The sequence below is a fragment of the Diorhabda sublineata genome, chromosome 6 (assembly GCF_026230105.1).
Source record: "Diorhabda sublineata isolate icDioSubl1.1 chromosome 6, icDioSubl1.1, whole genome shotgun sequence".
Lineage (NCBI taxonomy): Eukaryota > Metazoa > Arthropoda > Insecta > Coleoptera > Chrysomelidae > Diorhabda > Diorhabda sublineata.
In genome coordinates, this window is record NC_079479.1 from 26,723,664 (window position 1) to 26,743,096 (window position 19,433).

General features: G+C 32.3%; 3 protein-coding genes across 3 annotated transcripts; 1 reads left to right on the forward strand and 2 right to left on the reverse strand.

Annotated features, from left to right (window-relative positions):
* Positions 1-2,261: 2,261 nt before the first annotated feature.
* Positions 2,262-7,837, reverse strand: LOC130445703 (uncharacterized). The gene is made up of 2 exons (XM_056781521.1): positions 7,586-7,837; positions 2,262-5,148 (listed from the first exon to the last, which is right to left on the reverse strand). Exons 1-2 carry the CDS (start codon positions 7,773-7,775, stop codon positions 4,625-4,627), a joined length of 714 nt encoding a protein of 237 aa, XP_056637499.1. The 5' UTR covers positions 7,776-7,837; the 3' UTR covers positions 2,262-4,624.
* Positions 7,838-9,547: 1,710 nt separating this feature from the next.
* Positions 9,548-15,072, reverse strand: LOC130445702 (supervillin-like). Its single transcript, XM_056781520.1, has 4 exons — positions 15,012-15,072; positions 14,168-14,818; positions 13,506-14,114; positions 9,548-9,779 (listed from the first exon to the last, which is right to left on the reverse strand). The coding sequence occupies exons 2-4, from the start codon at positions 14,475-14,477 to the stop codon at positions 9,571-9,573; spliced, it is 1,128 nt and encodes a 375-aa protein (XP_056637498.1). The 5' UTR covers positions 14,478-14,818; positions 15,012-15,072; the 3' UTR covers positions 9,548-9,570.
* Positions 15,073-15,395: 323 nt separating this feature from the next.
* On the forward strand, positions 15,396-18,693 carry LOC130446016 (ESF1 homolog). The gene is made up of 2 exons (XM_056781987.1): positions 15,396-16,594; positions 17,661-18,693. Exons 1-2 carry the CDS (start codon positions 15,603-15,605, stop codon positions 18,634-18,636), a joined length of 1,968 nt encoding a protein of 655 aa, XP_056637965.1. The 5' UTR covers positions 15,396-15,602; the 3' UTR covers positions 18,637-18,693.
* The last annotated feature ends 740 nt before the right edge of the window (positions 18,694-19,433 follow it).

Consider the following 19,433-nt stretch of genomic DNA (forward strand, 5'->3'; position numbering starts at 1 on the left):
ACAGTTAAAGTAAATTGAAAATAAATAATAGTTAAAAAGAAATATTAAAATAAAAACAAATAAAACTGGAAAAAATTAGTTTGAACTAAAAGGAAATAGAGAAATTTAAAATATTAATGGAAAGGAAATCAAAGTGCAGTTACAAAGCAAATTGAATGTAAACAATTGCTAATCAGAGCGCAAGTCTTACTTCTTAAATTCAATTTATAACGTATAATTTTCGTTAATAAAAAATGGAGAGCTTAAAGACTCACCTTTTTCCTGAAAATAATCCTTCAATCCAACTAACAACACAAAATATTTTCAATGAAATTATACACCCGGTTCACTCGCGTCTTTAACAACAAATCAATCGACACAACCGACCTCGACCGTATCTCGATAGAAACTGAGATTTGTACATCCAATATACACCGATAGATGTGCGCCACCGTAATGACTAATTTGAAAATTACCTGTAATACCGGTTTATCTATAAATCAATATTAGTCATCAACTAGAAATTTATTTGTTGTACTAAAAACCGGTATTACTGCCATCTTTAACGTGTTACTAACGTAAATTATATTTGATTTTCGTTTCAAATTTGTGAAAATAATGTTTTCAAACTTTGAAAAAGGCTGTTTCAAATTTTTGTGAGGCCAGAAAATTTTTGCAAAATATCTTTACTTATTCATGTTTAGGTAGACTTTTCTTTGTTATGAACTTGAAGTTTACGTGGATGCTGCAAGATGTAACTGTAAAATATAATCAAAACTTTGGAAATATAAGTAACGGGCCTATTTTCTTAGCTGATATTTTTCATGGTTTCAACATAAACTGAACATGAATAAACAAGCTTTAAGCTTACCAAATATGAGGAAAATTATTTGTTTTATTGCCTACTTTAAGTAATTCTGCTATATTACTATTTAATGTCTGGCTGAATGTCCAAAAATTTGCCACTGGCTTTAAATACCTCTTGTTCTATTTCTTGCTCCCGCCAGTCGATTTTCAGAAAGTATCAAGCTAATAAAGTAACAATACTGAGACCACTTGTAAAAAATATATAATTATATATAATTTATCATCATTTTTCACACCTTGCGGTTGTCATAGCTGGAAACTGTTGGTGGTAGACGCAGCTAATTCTACGGTGGCAGCAAAATCATTTTTTGGTTTTATTCAGAAAATTTCTTTGCTATTTTCAAGTTCCAACAAACGCTGGAAAATAATCAAAGACTATGACTATGAAGCCTTTATCGGACACTAGGTGGGAAAGCAGAATCCAGGCGGTGAAGGCTGTATTATTGCAATTTGATGATGTTGTTGTATGCATAGAAAACTTAAAATGCCAAACGGACACATTCAGTGATTGCGATTACGTTTTAAATGAAATGTTTAGTTTGGAATTTATCATATCATTACATATATAGTATGAGTTATTAAAGTGTCAATACCATAAGCAAATTATGGCAATCTGTACAAGTCCATTTAAGCATTTTGAACATTTGGATACATTTTGTAACTGGATCAAAGCATACCGACAAACTGGATTCAAAAAATGCAGTTCGTCAGTTTGTTGAGAAAAGCAGTAGAGTAGCTAAAAAGAAAAGGATGTTTGATAATGAAGGCAGCGATCAATCCATAGAGACTGTTAAAAGCCGGTATGAAACAGAGTTTTTTAGCACCATGATTGATTATGTGATAAGTAACATGAAATCGAGATTTATGTCTTTAAATCAACATTTTGAAAATTCCAAAAGAGGATATACTGCAATCCTGTCAGGATTTACACACAGTACTGCTAGTAGGTGAGAACAGTGACTTCTAACCTTATGAGTTGTATGAAGAGTTACAAAATATGATTCACCCAACACCATTAAAGATGTGAAACATCTGCTCCAATATATCATAGAGAACGATTTGAAAGAAATTTACCCAAATATTAACATTGTCATTAGAATTTTGTTAACAATACCTTTAAGTACTGCTTCCGCTGGAAGGAGTTATTCAAAATTAATACTAATTAAAAATCATTTAGAAATACTATGGGTCAAGAAACACTTTCAGCTTTGTTAGTTTTATCTAGTGAAGCAGATATAGCATCTAAGATAAATTACGAACCAATCATTAAGGAGTTGAGTAAAATCAAAAGTTTTTTTAATTATTTCTTTTTTTCTTATTTTTGTTTAATGTTCCAAAGAAGTATAAGTAAAAATTTCTTAATGAATAAAAAACTGTTTAATTTTAAGTGATTGTTTATTTTATATTCCCTCCTTCTTGCACCATCAGATGGTCCCGCGATGTGTACCTTGTCCACATTAAGTTAAGGTCTTGCGCCGCCACTGACTAGTATGTCAGATTTTCTACAAATGGATATTATAATGTTATATAGGTTATATATTATAATCGAAAGCGTTGTAGACAATGGAAGTATGCTTTATTTAAGGTTAATAAAGTATTCTTTATTAAAGAAACGAAAATATTTCAAGTTAAGAACTTGATAGCTATCTAAACATCAAAAATAATTGTTCATATTTTTAGTATTAATTATGCGAGTAAATGCCACATATAGTTGTCCAATAACCACTTTGGCATGAGCGTAATATCCAACATCGGGGTCATACTGGAATGCTAGTCGAAGAAATAAATCTGATGTAAATGCTCGAAGAACTTGTTGGCGTTGTTGGTCAATTTCTCTACGTCTGTTGACTATGAATCTGCGCGTTTACCTTCGTTCTAATTGTTGATTTCGTTCACCTCGTGCCCCTTGCGATTATTATTCACGTAAATATGCCGTGCTCACACGTACATCAGCATTGTTTTGTTGGATTTGTTCGCCCGATCTTCGTGAGGTTTGTTCTTGGTAGCTGCTCTAGAACTGGACCAGTGCAGGCCAGTTCATGAGTGTATAGAAATAGTTCGATCGGATACAAAGAACGATTTAGTGCAGAGTAGTGTAGAGAGCATTTGTTGATTGTTGTATTTGAGGTTATTTGATGTGATTCAGCCATTGTAGTATTAACTATATTACTTTTTGATATTTTACATTCGTCCGATGACGAAGATGTAGTGCCACCGTTTCCAGATTACACTTATTGCGCTCCACTTGCTGAACTGACTCTAGACCCATTGCAAGCAGTACAGTGAACTAGTTCTCTTGTACTGCTACTAAGAACAGCGACACTAGTGCTGCAAAGAAAGCTTTAGTGTACACTTCCTTAACTAGTTCTGCCAGTTCAAATACCAAGAACAAACTAGTGATCTCTAGATTTGATTGTTCGATGACTCAAATTGATCCCTTTGCATCTTGCTTGCATTGCTCACTGTATATATAACCTATACACAAATCAAGTTATACTTTTGGTGACAAACAGTGACTTATTTGCTCATTATTGGATTTACCTTTCACAATAATCAAACACGTATATTTCTCAAATACAATTTGTTTTGATTTAAAACTATTTGCAAAAAATGTTAAGTACAATATGTACATGTACGATAATGGCCGTTGTTGGCGGTAGCTTATTGATAAATTGTGAATAAATAATTATTGCACTTGAAATTAATGTTAAATTTACGTATAATAGTATAATATTTATAATGATACGTATAATAGTCTCACACTAGTTCGTAAAGAAAATTACCATTAAACTTCTGCATTTTGATCGAATTTCCACTAGTAGATAAAATATTGTATGCAGTTCGTGTGCAAAGACCTTTTTTCGACTCGTTTTGATTAAATGGTCCTTTAATTCAAAGCTATCGAAGCTCCCTGTTATTAAATCACCATTTACGTCTCCCAGGCAAAACAATCACAGCCTGATTTACCCAGCAGAACCATCATTGGAGATACGACGATCATAGAGTATACGAGGACAATAATTCTACATTCCGTCGAGAACAATACGCCATATGGTGGGACCCAGATTAAAATTGGGGTTGATTTTAACTGCGACCGATAATAAATGAAGAGATGTTTCAATACTACACGGTACATTTTTAAATTTTATTCTTACATCAGGAAAAAACGTTCATTAGACCAATGATTATTTACTTAGATTTTGTTTAAAAAAAAAAGCTGAGAAGAAGAGAAAAGAAAAGAGAAGAAGAGGAAATAGAAGAAGAGAAAATGCTGAAATCCGATGATTACCAATTCCAATGCGATATTTTATATATAATAATGAAGTATACAAAGTGTTTAAAATTAGTAATATAAAGTTACACTTATTATTTGTCTGCACTGTTATATTATATTTTGTACAGTTATTTTGGAAATATTCATCTTTATTAGTTACACATGCTTCTGAGGTTAACGACTATCAGCTGTTTCGAATGCGATATCTCGTGTCTGTAGACAAACCAGTGTAGCTGTTGCCTTCGTTTTTATAGGGGCTATTTTTTTGTTTTGCCGTAAAAATACAGCAACTAATTGTTGTTAAATTTCATATAAATCTTAGAAAAACTGCAACTAAAATTTATAATTTTTTAAATCAATGAAAGTTTGTAGTGTTTTTGAATGGTTTTCAAGATGGCCGAGAAGATTTTGAAGATTAATCTCGTTCTGGTAGTCGAAAATAATCGAACAAATCAGTAATCTTGTTCGATCTGACCACTTTTATCACTTTAAGAAATATTAAGTCTATTGTGTTAAATCTTCCTTAATATCTAGACTATCCTCGTAAAATGAAGTCGTGCTTGTAGAACAATTATGTTCTTGACTATTCACCAGTTGTGACATTCTTCTCATATTTTTTATTACGTTTAAAACCTCCGATCTAAAATCTAATTTTTGATCTGCATTGAATTGTTTTACCATCGGTAGTATGGAATTGAAAAATGACGTGTCTTCATCGATTTCTTGGTGTTTTGGAATGTCCATTGGTACAGCTACGTATTCTACGCTTGAATCCTCTTTGTCAATCTTCCTGATAATATTTTCTCTTTTGTGGACATTCTGACGTTTGCTATTAATGGATTTATTAATTCGATTTTTTGGTAGTTCCTTGCTTTGATGATCATTCCGTACTTTTTCAAGAAGAAAATTCATTTGTTTTCCGTATAAATATTTACGGTGTACCTCTTTTCTACCAGTTCTTTGATTTCGCCTGATGGCTTTCATGAAGGCATCTTTAAGATTTTTCCATTTTCTGATAAACTGTCGAACTGAAACAAAAAATAATAATACAATTAAATTTATATAATAATAAAATAAGTTTACACTATTGGACATTAAACCATTAACACGCAAACGTACAGTGAGAACAGAAGAAAGTATTGCGGCTGTATCCGCCGGTGTTACTGATGACCGTGAAATGTCGATTCGCCGCCGTTCGCAGCAATTGGGCCTCTGTTACTCCATTACGTGGAAAATTTTGCGAAAGGATTTGGGTGTAAAACCTGATAAGATGCGGCTGGTGCAAGAATTGAAGTAACACGATCTCCCACAACGTCTAACATTTGGTGAATGGACGCTTGCAAAAAATTGTGTTCAGCGGAAAAGATCATATTTGGTTGAATGGATACGCCAACAAGCAAAATTTCCGTATCTGGAGTGAATACCAGCCAGAAGAATTGCAATAGCTACCAATGTATTCCAAAAGTTCACTGTTTGATGTGGCTTATTCTCCGGAACGTTACTGTAAATAGCGAGCGCTACCGTGTGATGATTGACGCCCAAAATGGAAGAATTGGACATGCCTGACATGTGGTTTCAGTAAGATGGTGACATATGGCGAAACAATGGCAAAATTGAGAGCCGCATTCGTTGAACAATTCATCTCACATTTAGGGCCCGTCAATTGGCCACCTAGATCGTGTGATTTAACACCTTTGGACTATTTCTTGTAAAGCCATGTTAAGGCTAATGTCTACAGAGATAAACCAGCAACGATTGACGCACTGGAAGCCAATATTGAAGCATTTATTCGAGAAATACCGGCCGATATGTTGGAGAGTGTGCTAAAATTGGACTTTGCCCATGGGCTATCTAAAGTGGAGCCGCGGCCAACATTTGCATGAAATCATCTTAAAACATTAAATTATACTGATAGTTCTTTCGATTCTAATAAAGATTTCATCAATTTTTTCAAATTTTTTGTGGTTTTTTTCAAAATCAAATCCTATACATATATAAAAAATTATAGTTACAGGCATTCAAAGCTGCGAAATCAAAACTTATATTTAAATATATTTTCTAAATTACACATGTGTGTTTGACGGAATAAATAATTCTACACTACTATCTGAACGTTATTGAAAAAACTTGAAAGAAATTAACAAATTAAGTCCCTCACAATTTTTAATTGAATATCACGTAGTAACTTATTTGACAGTAGCCTACTAAATGAAAAATAATAATTAATCTCTTCCAAGTTTTTGAACGCTTTTCAAGCAGAATTATGCCCGACTGTTTGATCGCAGCTAAAATGATAGTGTCCTACCAAAAAAACGAACTATACGAACAGCGCTGCTTCAGAGCAAAATGCATTACATGCAGTGCATACCGTGGAAATAGAGGATTATCCAGCAAGACTGGCCCACGTTCGTTAGTTTCTAGATAAACGAAAAAATAACTGTTTGCTGATTTCCCACCCATGTTAAGAGATATTCCTCTAAACATTCGGAGAGATATGGATGGAGCCCCACCCCACTTCAAAAATTATGTAAAAAATCATCTTATTAACATTTTTCCTAATAGGTGGATTGGTCGAGGAGGTGCATTTGCATGGCCACTACGTTCCCCTGAACTAAATACAATGGATTTATTTTTTAAGGATATCTTAAAAGCTTGGCTAACCAACTAAATGTTTCTACATTTCAATCTTTTTCTTATGAAAGAACACGATGTTTGACAGTATGCGGTTCAATTAGAAATGTTTGATAGTGTTTTAATGTCTTCTGTAACTATTTTCAATCAATAATTATAATTTATGATAATTTCCTTTGGAAAGTCTCTTTATGTCGAATGGTTTCTTTGGTATTATGGTAGTACAACGATCTAAAAATCTACATATCTCCTAAACTATAAATTTTATCAGTTAAAGTTAAACAAAGAGTACCTTTTTGTTAAAAAATTTATTGAAAAATTCATTTTTACTATCTTGTATATTGTACAGGTTGTCTCTGTTATGTTATGGATTGTTAACTATTGGACATGAGCCGCCCCTGGTCTTCAGATAGTAGTGTAAAATTATTTATTCCGTCAAACACACTACATGGACATACGTAATCATCCATTGAAAATTCATATTGTTCAAATGTATCATTTAGAAAATATACTTAAAAATAAGTTCCGATTTCGCAATTTTGAAAGCTTATAACTCATATGTCATATGAAAAAGATTTGTTTTTATTCCACAGCATTATTTTCACGTCATCTACCCACTCCCGAATTTTTTGCAGTCCTGGAAAACTTTGTATTGCAGTTTGAATAATACTAAATTTCTTGTCATAAAGGAATGTTAAAATTTGAAAATATGTCTTCACCCTGTATATACTTAATAAATTTAATAATTTAAACAAAAACTTGGAAGTTCCGATCGTATGCTAATTACTACACATTCAACAATCATCATAAATATATTTGTGAAGTTCGCCTTACTCAGAGCGTCCTTTTCAGCCTTAGAAAGTTCGTCAAATTCTTCTTTAAATACCCTACACACTTCCTCCCATGCATTTCTCCTTTTGTTTCGGTCTTTATAATCTTCAGATTCAAAGTCCCATATTTCAGGATGTTCTTTGATCGTTAATATCAAACATTCCACATCACTATTGCCAAAATCGCATTCCATTTTTAGATAGCGCGTCGCCGAACTAAAACGTATTCATTTCCACTAACAAGATGGCGGAATATAATATTTTTTGTCGATTCTTGTAAGAACCACACCGGGAATTTTGAATTGTAGTTGAACAGCTGATGCGTCGTGAATAATACGTATACAGAACGGGTTTTACGTACTGGATTATTGGAGAAAACCCAAGACCATACCTACCGTTATCGTATCGCTGTGTTGTCCGCGCGTGATTATCGCGGTGATAGGTAAAGAGAGGGAGACATCGAGTTACTTCCTGCACGCTTATACGAGGCGTTTCATATACAGGGTGTTTCTATATACGATCGACAACGCTCTATCACAGAGATATCTCAATAAATGATTCATTTTGATATAGGAATACGAACCCATACGCGGCCTAGATGCTGAGATAAAGGGTGTTCAAAATTTTAAATCAAAAATTTGCCATAAATCAAGAACGCCTCTAAATTTTTTTTCAAATTTGGTGACCAATATGCTCCTTGATAAAGTAATATTTTGACATAAGCAAATTTTGGAAAAATGTAACCAGTGGCGCGCTGTCAGGGTTAGTTGTCATTTTTATCCCCCTATTTATTACGCCACTGGAGCAAATTCTTTTTTTAATTTTTTTTCAAACTGCCTGATTATTTTTAGTTGAAAAACTAATAACCTTTTATGGAGCTAAAATGAACGGTGTTGTAGAAATTTGCTCCAAAAACAAAAGTCTGCAAGCACGTAAGTAATTTATAAATTAATTAATTATTCATTTAATAAAGATTAAGTGGTTCAAAACAAATAAAAGTTATTCATGATCTCAATTTCAAACAAAAATTTATTACAATAATAACAAAAGTGGCAATGAAAATAATAATAATAGTAGTACAAATTAAATTGAATTTTAAAATTCCATTATTACTGAACAGGGCCGGACTAAGGACCCATTTTGCAGGCTTCTTCGTAACAATATATGTGCAAGGCCTTGCTAATTTTTTCATAATTACTTTTTTTTATAGTTTTTCTGTCTTTAAAGTCGATTTCGGTAACTCCTGAGGAACACAATTCTTGTAATTCTAATCGTTTTTTCTTCCAATCACCAACAGTGCGACGACCAACACCATAGTCATCAGCTATCTTCTGCAATGTTTCCCCTTTATCCAATCGTTTTAGTGCGTTAAGTTTATCTTGCATTGATAAAACAACTTTCTTTCTATTTTTATTATCCATGATCACACTTTTTAACAAGACCAAAATAAAACACTTTTACCAAACTGTATTAAAAAACTGAATGTGAACAAATAACCTCACTGCTCACTAAAAACTCACGTCAAGAGACAGTTGTTTACGAAGCGAGATCGTACGAGCGACTGACAGTGACAGAAATGGGCACCGGGCGGCTCGTGGTACAGTCAAACGCCGACAGAGTACATACAGTCACTTACGCCCGCAGACACGTACACTCAATGACGGCGGCAAATTATCGGCATACTATTTTCAAAGATTTTTACTTTCACCAAATTGTATTAAAAAACAGAATGTGAACAAATAATCTCACTGCGTACTGAACACTCGCGCCGGGTGGCTCGTGGTACACTCAAACACAGAGCCGACAGAGCACATACAGTTACTTACGCCAGCAGACACGTACACTCAATGACGGCGGCAAGTTATCGATATACTATTTTCAAAGATTTTTGTTGTATTAATTAATTTAAAAAGTACCGTAAGTGCGGCGGATAATCGAAACTGTAAAAGGTAAATAAAAATTAATATCAATATACATATATTTTATTTGTCAATTCCAATAAGGAAATAAATTTGTAAATTCGATAGGCTCTGCGCCTAATTTAACAAATTTCAAAGATACGCGAATATTAAACTGTCTTTCTTTTTCTTTAACATAGTTTTCGGCAGTCTCCACAGCTAGTGCGTTTAATTCTTCAGAAGGTGTAAGACCACTTGAGATTAACCAGATATCACTATTATTGTCTAACAAAAATAGACCTAAAAAGTTAATGAACGCAGACTTTAAACGAAAGAATGACTTTATAGAGGTACTGTGATTATACAGGATGATCCAAATGAGAGGAATAAATTAGCTACTCAAGTTTTCAGTTGATAGTTGCTATAATTAAATACTTAACTCAATTTACAATTTTTGTTTTTAAAAACCATTTATTTAGCAAACTCAGAATTTAATAATAAATTAAAGTTACAATTTGGTTTCGATATTCTGACTGGGGTACTCGACGAATATCAAACTATTAAGAACACAGTATTAGTTTTCAACTTCTTTAAATATTAATTCTTATCTTGGTAATTATCTAAAAATCATCCCCCACCCACTATCGACTTGGGGTTGCGGGGGGTATTAGAGGGAGGTAATTACAATATATGGAAGGTGGAATTAGCCGTCGGTCATTGTTTTTAGGTTAGGTTAGGTTCTACTCAAATTTATATTTATATTATATATCTTTCCTTGCTCTTTTAACACCCCCTCCCCCCCCGCCACACCTTTTGATCTTTTTTTACCCTATTTTACCGTAGAAAAATATTTATTGAATTTTCTATTTCCCCATATGCGTTTTTATATGATAAAATAATAATTACTGTTCATAATTCCCATGGGCGTAGCCAGGATTTATAACAGGGGGGAGGCAAATTATGGTCAAGGTCCATGTAAAATTTTAAGGTAAAAAGAAAAGGCGAATGAAAACAAAACTTTGAGATTTTAATTATACTTAAATTAAAGTAATAACATTTTTTTGGGGTTTAAACTAAATTTATCCAAAACTTTCTTCACTATGCAGTCCTAATTTTCCTTCAAAAATTTTCGATGTACACTCATCAAACCCAATCCAGTGAGTACATCATCACTCATTGCACTCCTGAGCCAGGTTTTCACCCTTCGTAGGTTACTGAACGATATCTTTCCACAGTAGCAAAGACATCAACAACTCATAAAATGCATTATTTTTGAAATCTTTTGAAGACATTATGAGCATGCTTGAAGGATGAAGATAAGTTAAAGCAAAAGCAGGTGTATTTTCGTCAGAGAATCTAGCATTCAAAGACGAAGTTAAAGAATCAAGATAGGGAATGATTATTGACCACTTCCAGTATTCAACTGCAGATTCAGATGGTGGATTACTTCTGTGTACTTGCTTTTGAGTGGCTCGTGGTACTGACAACTCAACCCCTACTTTCTCTGCGATATCAAGTGATTTTTTAAATAAATCATAATATGAAACATTTTCGACATCTTGTCGAATAATATCATTTATCAGAGCTTATCAATTGATTTTAAAATGTTCATAAAAGAAACCAAACCACCACAACAACAAACAAAATATATAAAACAGATAACAATAATATTTGCAGAGAAGAAAAATATGTATATTTTAGATTTAATTTTTTGTTTATTGAAATTATTTAATTTATTTTTTCTTTCAGGGGAGGGCAGTTGCAATTATTTTTACTATTTATAATTTGTGAACACACGTAATTCCGAAAATGTCAAATTTTTATTCTTTAACTCTCTCTATTTTTTTAACAAGGAATGACCGAAGACTGGAATAATTTTTTTTGTGTTCAGTACACTTTTCTTTATTACCCCCTACAACCGCAAGTCGATAGGGGTGGGGGATGATTTTTACATAATTACCTAATAAATATTTGAAGATGATACATTAATGGAGTTAAACTCAACAAGTTCTATAGCGGACGCCTTGTTTCCGAGGGCTTCTAATTTGTTTTGTGATCAAGCGACAAGTTGTAACCTTTCTTAGAATAAAAATGATTGAATTCGTTCAAGAAGATAAGAAAAATGAAATGGAACAGCATGAGTTATAATGACAATTTTTATATACATATGGTGAATGATGAATACACCTCGTAGTAATTCTTTTAAATGGAACTAGACTAAGTTCCTCCATCTTTACCATTTAATGTAACACTGGAAAGTTCAGAATAATCACCAAAATAGCATCTATTTTGAGAATATATCTGTCATTAACTAACAAAACACGTTCAACATGTTCCCGATCATTACTGTTACCGATACATATCAGCAGAGCTATGCGTTACATCCGCTGAATGATCTATAAATCTGACATAAATATGAAATACAAACAATTTTCATTTTCAATGGCGAACATATTCATAAAGTGTTGTCATAAGAGTGCTATTTGAGTTAATTATAGATAATTGAAATATTTATCTTGGTCAAATATCGTGAAAATTTTCTTTGACTTTAGACGTGGTTTAAACCAATAGCAGTGTGCCGATCAACTGACTGGAAAGAAGAAGAGAGTGATTTATGTATTTCTATCTCTTTATTTTGTTGTGTACTGCGCATGCGTGTCTTTGATTCGACGGGCAACGGTAAAGTGCGTACGTAACCTGTACGTCTGTAAATAATGTGATAAATGTGTTATTTAAAAATGGACATTATAATTCAAAACTAAATTATGCGAATAAATCATGGAGATTCACAGAATGCAATAATTTTTGTCTTCAAAGGCTACAATTTAGACTTTGATCACAGGACACAGTTGATTAAACAACCTTCTGGTCTTGTTCTGTCTCAGTTTTTCTCACGTTTCATGTCCGATACCGTTACCTAGCACAAATTAAAAGAGCTCCGAAATATAGGGTCCAGAAAGTGTCGAGTTTATTACGTATGTGTCACCGAACGATTCCGCTATGGTTGTAAAACGGTTTCGTCCTTTTAATGCGACCATTAGTTCCACTCGCATACATTCATGAACTTTTAGCTGTCAAAAAGGTTTGTTCGCGTTTAATTCTTCATAATTTGACACGTAGAACGGTCAATTGTGAATAATACACAAGCATTTGTTTGCCAGAAGAAAAATCAGGGAAACCAATGGCAGAAGATGAATCATTCTCCACCACGACAATGCGAGCTGTCACACATCAGTTCAAGGAAAAATTTTTTTCAACAGAAACATCGAATTGATGGGACATTCACCATACAGTCCTTGATTTCTTCTTATGATCAAAAATGCTTTGACAATCGGTTTAAACGCTTTCAAAAGTGTATTGATCTTAATGAAGAATATTTTGAAAAACAATAAAGACATATCTAATTATAAATATTTGTTTTTATTTGTAGCAACCCTCATAAGATCACCAACAGAATGTTTTGGTTATAGTTTTTATTGATTATGCAGAAAAAGTGATAACGATGCTGCTTGGCTCAACACTTTGATGCTGCGCCTAAGAAAAGTTTTGTTCCATTACAACAATGTGCCTGCTCAATCGTCTGCTATTGTTGTAGAAAAATTAGTATAACTACGTTAACGATTTTCTCGTTTCAATACTTTTTCTTGTCCAATTACAGCAGTGGAATATTTTTTTATAGTCCCACCCATTTTTTATCATTGCAATGAGTGGTTGCATGTATGGAGTCCTCACCTCCAGCCCAACCTATACACCAAACCCCATCCACTTTCGTTACTGGCATGATATGGAAGTCTAACAGAAAAAAAAGAGATCCAGCAAGAGGATGATTCAATAAAACCTCCCCTCAACTTTATTGCATTGCTGCTGACAAAATAAATACTACAATGATGATCACTAACATCCATCACAGTTACACAACACAAAAAGAGGAAATAGAAGTTTTTCAAATCTTTCAAAAAGACATATTTTGCAGGTTTTAATTCATTTTGTTTTTAATGAATAAAATTGATGATTAATGACACTCACCTGGTTGAATATCTGTCATAAATAAATGTGACTGTAAAAATGGGAAAGGTGCTACATAATTTTTACTACCAAGAGAATATTCTACTTCCGTGGCTAAGAATTTCCCTGTTATAGAATTAAGAAAAAATAATCTGGGAGAATAATTACAGTTTTTTTCATAATGCCAGTATGTACTAATATCTCCTATGAATATATCATCTTCTTCGTGTTCCTTGATTTGTAAGCATTTGAAACTTTTCCAATGATTTACATATTCTTTTAACGTTTCCAATACATTTGATTCTTTCAATGTAGTCTCTTGCTCTTTCAGGATTTTCAAGCCTTTCCAAATAAATATTGTGCGTTTTTGAGGATCTATTATAATAAAAATGGCTCTGCTTCTTAAATTTTTTTTTATAAAAGGTAATTCATACAAATGTATTTCTTCTTTCAGTTCACCACGAACAATAAACATATGTTCAACATTGGGATTAAAATCAGAATATTTTCCATCAAATACGACAATAGGCTTTGGAAAAATTTGAAAAAAAATCGCTGGTTCACTCCATTGAATTATACGATGAACAATAGATTTATCGTTATCAAAATTTGGGGGTAAAGGAGAATCACCTAAAATTCAAATAGGTATATGTATTTGTTATAAACATGAATATAACATTTACTTTTAACGGCTTTTGAACCCTTCCAAAAGAAAAATATTGTTGATTCTTTAAACTCGTCCTTCTCATCTTTATGTTCAAACGTCCATCGTATAAGATTTGTTTCTGCATTGTGAAAAACTGCATTGTCAATTGCTAAAAATTCATTTTCAATAATTCTCCATACAACAAACTCGGATTTATTAATTATAAATTGATTATCTGTATTTGGAGGATTTTTCAGACATCCTCGTCCGACATTTATGTAATCTATAACAAAGGATGCATCTTTCCTTCTGCTTTTCTGTAATTCTATAACATCACAAGGTTTCATATTTAGATTATCAATCAATCAATCAATATCAAATCAATTTCATATACCAAGCAAATGAATACCATATTGTAAAATAATTAAATGAATTACGAAATAAACTTAACCATACATCATTATTATTATTTGTATTACAAAACATCAAAGATTATATCATATATCGAGTATATAATCTTTGGATTATATACACGCAAAACATAACCCAGTATATATTTGATCAATAGGGTGCATTCCACTAAGCACTCACGACAACTACGTTCATCACTACGATCTTTTCCGTTCCACTTGTCCAGAGCGTTATAATTTTAAATCCAAGTGGAATGGATTCTGAGGCGTTTTGAGCGCTGAAATAAATATTAAGAAATGGCAAAACAGAAAAAAACTGGAAACTTTGAGAGGTTATGTTAAAATTTTTAAGTTATTGAATTTTTTAGTGGAGTGCTTAATTGATTTACATTAAACTAAAATCAGAATATATTCTGCAGCGTTAGTAAAATATTTGGTGGTTCGTCACAAGAATGCTTCAAAAGTACTTACCATATATGTAATACCATTGTATAAAGAATATTCTGTGACCTATCAGCTAATTGCGGATCCTAACCAGAACAAGTATTTGATCAGTTTTAGAACTTTGCCTTCAATTTTTTGGTGGAAATTTCAAATGTACATCATCCACAAAAATCTTTGATTTCTATTACTTTCTTCGAACTTCAATTTTTCTATGATATTTATACAGTTGTATAATATATTATATTGTTTAATATTTGTTATTGAATGAATTACCCCTATTTTACACCAGTTTAATACCAATTAGATATTTTTATGTTGATATGCCAAAAAGTATAAAAATCGCAAACCTTAGTAACCTACCAATTAACGCTGCTTATGAGAACTTATCATAGACAAAGTAACCCCACTGTTGTTAAGAACGGATTGTACCCAATATTATGTGGCTGTTGGTCTAAAATATTAAATTTGACGATTTTCAGAAAAGAAGATGAAAAGCATGGTCTTAGTGGATTCAAGTTAAAAATTGAATTTAAACATAAAATTATTCAACTGCAAAGTACTAAAAACTTATAAGTTAATTAATCAGTTATTATTTGTTCTAAAAGTTTAAATTTTAAAATGGAGGATAAACGATTTTCTCATATTAAAACTGATCCAAAATTTCGTCGAATTCCTAAGAAAGAGAGAAAAGTGAAAATAGATAAAAGATTTGAGTCTATGTTTAAGGATAAAAAATTTAAAGTGAAATATACCATCGACAAGAGAGGCAGACCAGTTAATCACACATCAAATGAGGATTTAAAACGTTATTATGAATTGAGTTCTGAATCTGAAAGTACAGACATTGAATCAGATATTGAGGAAACCGACTTAAAAGAAGCTGGTAAATACGTTAAACTTTTAAAAGATGGGGATCAAGAAGATTTGGATTCAAAACATGTGTCTGATAAAATGCTTACAGATAGTGTAAAAAAGAAACTTCAAGATCTAAGTGTAGATTATGCTAGAGGAGAGTCAAACTTATTCTCAGAAAGCTCTTCTGATGATGAAGAGTCAGAGGAGGAATTATCAGAAAGTGAAAATATAGACCACAAATGGGGTGAATTAGATGCAGAAGCAGAATGTACCGAAGAACCAACTACTAGATTAGCAGCTTGTAATATGGATTGGGATAGAATTAGAGCTGTAGATTTGTTAGTACTTTTCAATTCCTTCTTACCTCCAGGAGGAGCAGTCAAGTCTGTTGCCATTTACCCTTCAGAGTTTGGGAAAACTAGAATGAAAGAAGAGGAAGTTAAAGGTCCTATAGAATTAGTAGAATCAAAATCCATAGACAAAGAAAATAATGATGAAGATGATGAGGAAGGTGCAAACTACCATATGGAGAAGCTTAGGCAGTACCAACTTAATAGGCTAAAATATTATTATGCTATCATCTCATTTGATAGTATTAACTCTGCTAATAAAATTTATACAGAATGTGATGGAATGGAATATGAATCAAGTGCTATTAAACTGGATTTAAGGTTTGTACCAGAGGACATGGATTTTGATGATGAACCAAAAGAATTTTGTGATAGATTACCAGAATCTAATAAATATCAACCAAGGCAAGTATTTGATGTTGAACTACTATATTTTAAATGTATAAATACTGATACTGATAAATATTACTATAAAAAGAAAGTAATAAATTAATTAGATGGGGGACAAGGGGCTTGTAGAGAGGCAATTTGAAGCTTGTTTCAAGTTCCAATCTTCACAATTTTTCTCTACCACCAGCCATTTCTGCACCTAGTGATACACCTAACAACTGTGTTATGTAGCTGCAGCTGCTGATGACGTCTTGGTTTATTGATGTTTCAGTCATTCCTGTGTACCCGTACATGTTGTCCAGGAGTCTCACCCTTCTGCTACATCAGCAAGGTGGGGATTTTCACAAACAACAATTTCCCTTGTTGTATGGTGCCGGAGTCGTGTCACACCCACTCATTGTGTGAAGAAACATGGTTTTATCTTCCAGAGCGTGGGTAGGAGAGTAGGTGGTTTAAGGTTTAAGAAAGAATACAGTTTCTCGTTTGCAAATACACGCGAGGATGACCAAGTGGTTGATGTCATCTCGAACTACCACCACAGTCTCAGCATATTCAGCCAACAACATGGTTACCTTCACAATGACACTGTCCGCAACTTTTGTGGCTCGTTTTCATGTCATTATCTGAGAATGTAATTTGGCTATGATCATGGAAATAAATTTTCTTTTGTTATTATAACAGTTTAGTATCACAGCAAGAGCGCGAAAAGCTTGAATATCACCAGATATGGAAGTATGTCCCTTTTTCAGGGCGCTTTAGCGGCAAAACGTCTCACAAAAAAAGTTAAGAAATTTTGTATACTATATTGTTATCAATACAACTCTTTTGTTCTGAGATATAGATTAAAAATTAGTAAAGTGCCAGACTTTGGCTAAAAAATGCTAAAATTTATGTTCAGTGGCTGATCTGCAACATGTTTTGTTTATTTTTATTACCTGATTTAATGAAATAATTTTTATTCCCTTTCAACTGTATCTTTATCTCATGTTTATAGTTTATTGAATATGTGAACAATAAATGTCTTTTTGCTGCTGTCAGATGGGTAAACTTCATTTTCTTTAAATCATTTTGGTATTTTCAGATTTTTCACGAATACTGCTCTTCAGCAAGCTAAAGTTGCTCTAACTTGGGACGAGACTGATCCAGGTAGAATAGAAGTTACTCAAAAATTGAATTCAGGTAAATTAGATGAACTATCACAGGAAGATTTACAACATTTTTTGGCTAGCAGTAGCGGAGAAGAAATCAGTGACTCAGAAGAAAACGAAGATATTGAAGAAAAGGAGGAAGGAAACAAAGATGTAATAGAAAAATACAAAGCATTATTACAAGATATAGAAAATGCAGAAACTACTAAAAGCCAAAAAGATTTGGAAATGGAGATATCATGGGGTATTGATTTGAAAGAGAAAACTGAGAAATTGATTAAAGAAAAGCAAAGTGAGGATAAAACACCATTCGAACAGTATCTAGACAAAAAGAAAGAAAAACGAAAAGAGAAAAAGAAGAAAAGGAAACAAGAGGAAAATAACGAATCAGATGTACCGTCAGACATTGATATTAATGATCCATATTTTGCCGAAGAATTCAATAATCCAGAATTCAAAAAAACAAAGAGCAAAAAGCAAAAAGAAAAATATGCATCTGATAATGATAATGAACAGAATCAAGGAGAATTGGAATTATTACTTCTAAATGAGGACAATCAGAATCATTTCTCGTTAAAAAAGATTCAGAAAAATGATGATGACACTAAAAGAAAAAAGAAGCGAAAGAATAAAGATATTGAAGATGAAGAAAAAAGAGATAACTTTGAAATTAATGTTAACGATGAAAGATTTTCTGCATTATACACAAGTCATCATTTTAGTATAGATCCAACAGATCCTCATTTCAAGAAAACAAAGGGTATAGAGGCATTAGTAAATGAAAAATTAAAAAGAAGAAGCGAAACTCAAAACAGTGAAATTCCAAAGCCCAAACAAAAAAAGAATGCGGAACTGAACTATTTAGTCAAATCTGTTAAAAGAAAAACTAATGAATATATGAATAAATAGAATAGACAAAATGTTCACATTTATTTTTTTCTGATATTAAATTCTTCGTTACCGGAATGTTTAATTTCTACCCTATGATTTGTTTTGATAACAGATCAAAAAATATTTTGTCGTATTTTGTATTTAGCTGTATAAAATTCGTAAGGAAAGTCGCGTAGCAAAGTTGTTTGTAATAAAAGATCTGCAACTTGACTTTACACATAACCTTAAAATTTATGTGAGAAATTGGAATAATTTAGTTTTTGGTTTTTTATCTTTTACAAAAAACATTTTTTCTTTGCGAAATTTGGTAAATACTTACCTTTTTATGTCCCAAATATACTGTTATTGATTTGAAATATTTATTTTTTAATCTTATTTTGATTTAATATCGAAAAAAGATCCCAATTTTTAGACGAAAAATCTCTACTTTTTGATGGTATAAAAAATATTACCATCGCCATAATAAAGTTTCTTAGAAAAGGCAATAAATTTGTTTTAATAATTTTGTACAATTTTTAGTTGTTTATTAAAATTTTACATCTGATTACTTAGGTTTATGAATGTAACATGGAATCTCACGTTTTTTGTGTAATTAGATTGCAAAATTTTAATAAAGAAAAATTGAACATAATGTTTAAAAACATTTTTTTGCGACGCTTACGGAGAGCTTTCAAAACAACTGAAGAGACATGCTGACATCTGGAATTGTTCTAATCCACGACAATGCCCGTCCACCTCAACGACTCCATCAACAATTTCAATAGGACATTTTCGAACACCCACCATACAGTCCCGATAGCACCGAATGATTTTCA

Coding starts and splice junctions, on each gene's coding strand:
- LOC130445703 (XM_056781521.1), bottom strand. CDS start 7,775: ATGGAATGCGATTTTGGCAATAGTGATGTGGAATGTTTGATATTAACG. Junction 5,149..7,585: donor GGCTGAAAAGGACGCTCTGA/GTAAGGCGAACT, acceptor TTTTTGTTTCAG/TTCGACAGTTTATCAGAAAA.
- LOC130445702 (XM_056781520.1), bottom strand. CDS start 14,477: ATGAAACCTTGTGATGTTATAGAATTACAGAAAAGCAGAAGGAAAGAT. Junction 14,115..14,167: donor GGGTTCAAAAGCCGTTAAAA/GTAAATGTTATA, acceptor TTTGAATTTTAG/GTGATTCTCCTTTACCCCCA. Junction 9,780..13,505: donor TATGACAGATATTCAACCAG/GTGAGTGTCATT, acceptor TTAACTTTTTAG/GTCTATTTTTGTTAGACAAT.
- LOC130446016 (XM_056781987.1), top strand. CDS start 15,603: ATGGAGGATAAACGATTTTCTCATATTAAAACTGATCCAAAATTTCGT. Junction 16,595..17,660: donor TCTAATAAATATCAACCAAG/GCAAGTATTTGA, acceptor TGGTATTTTCAG/ATTTTTCACGAATACTGCTC.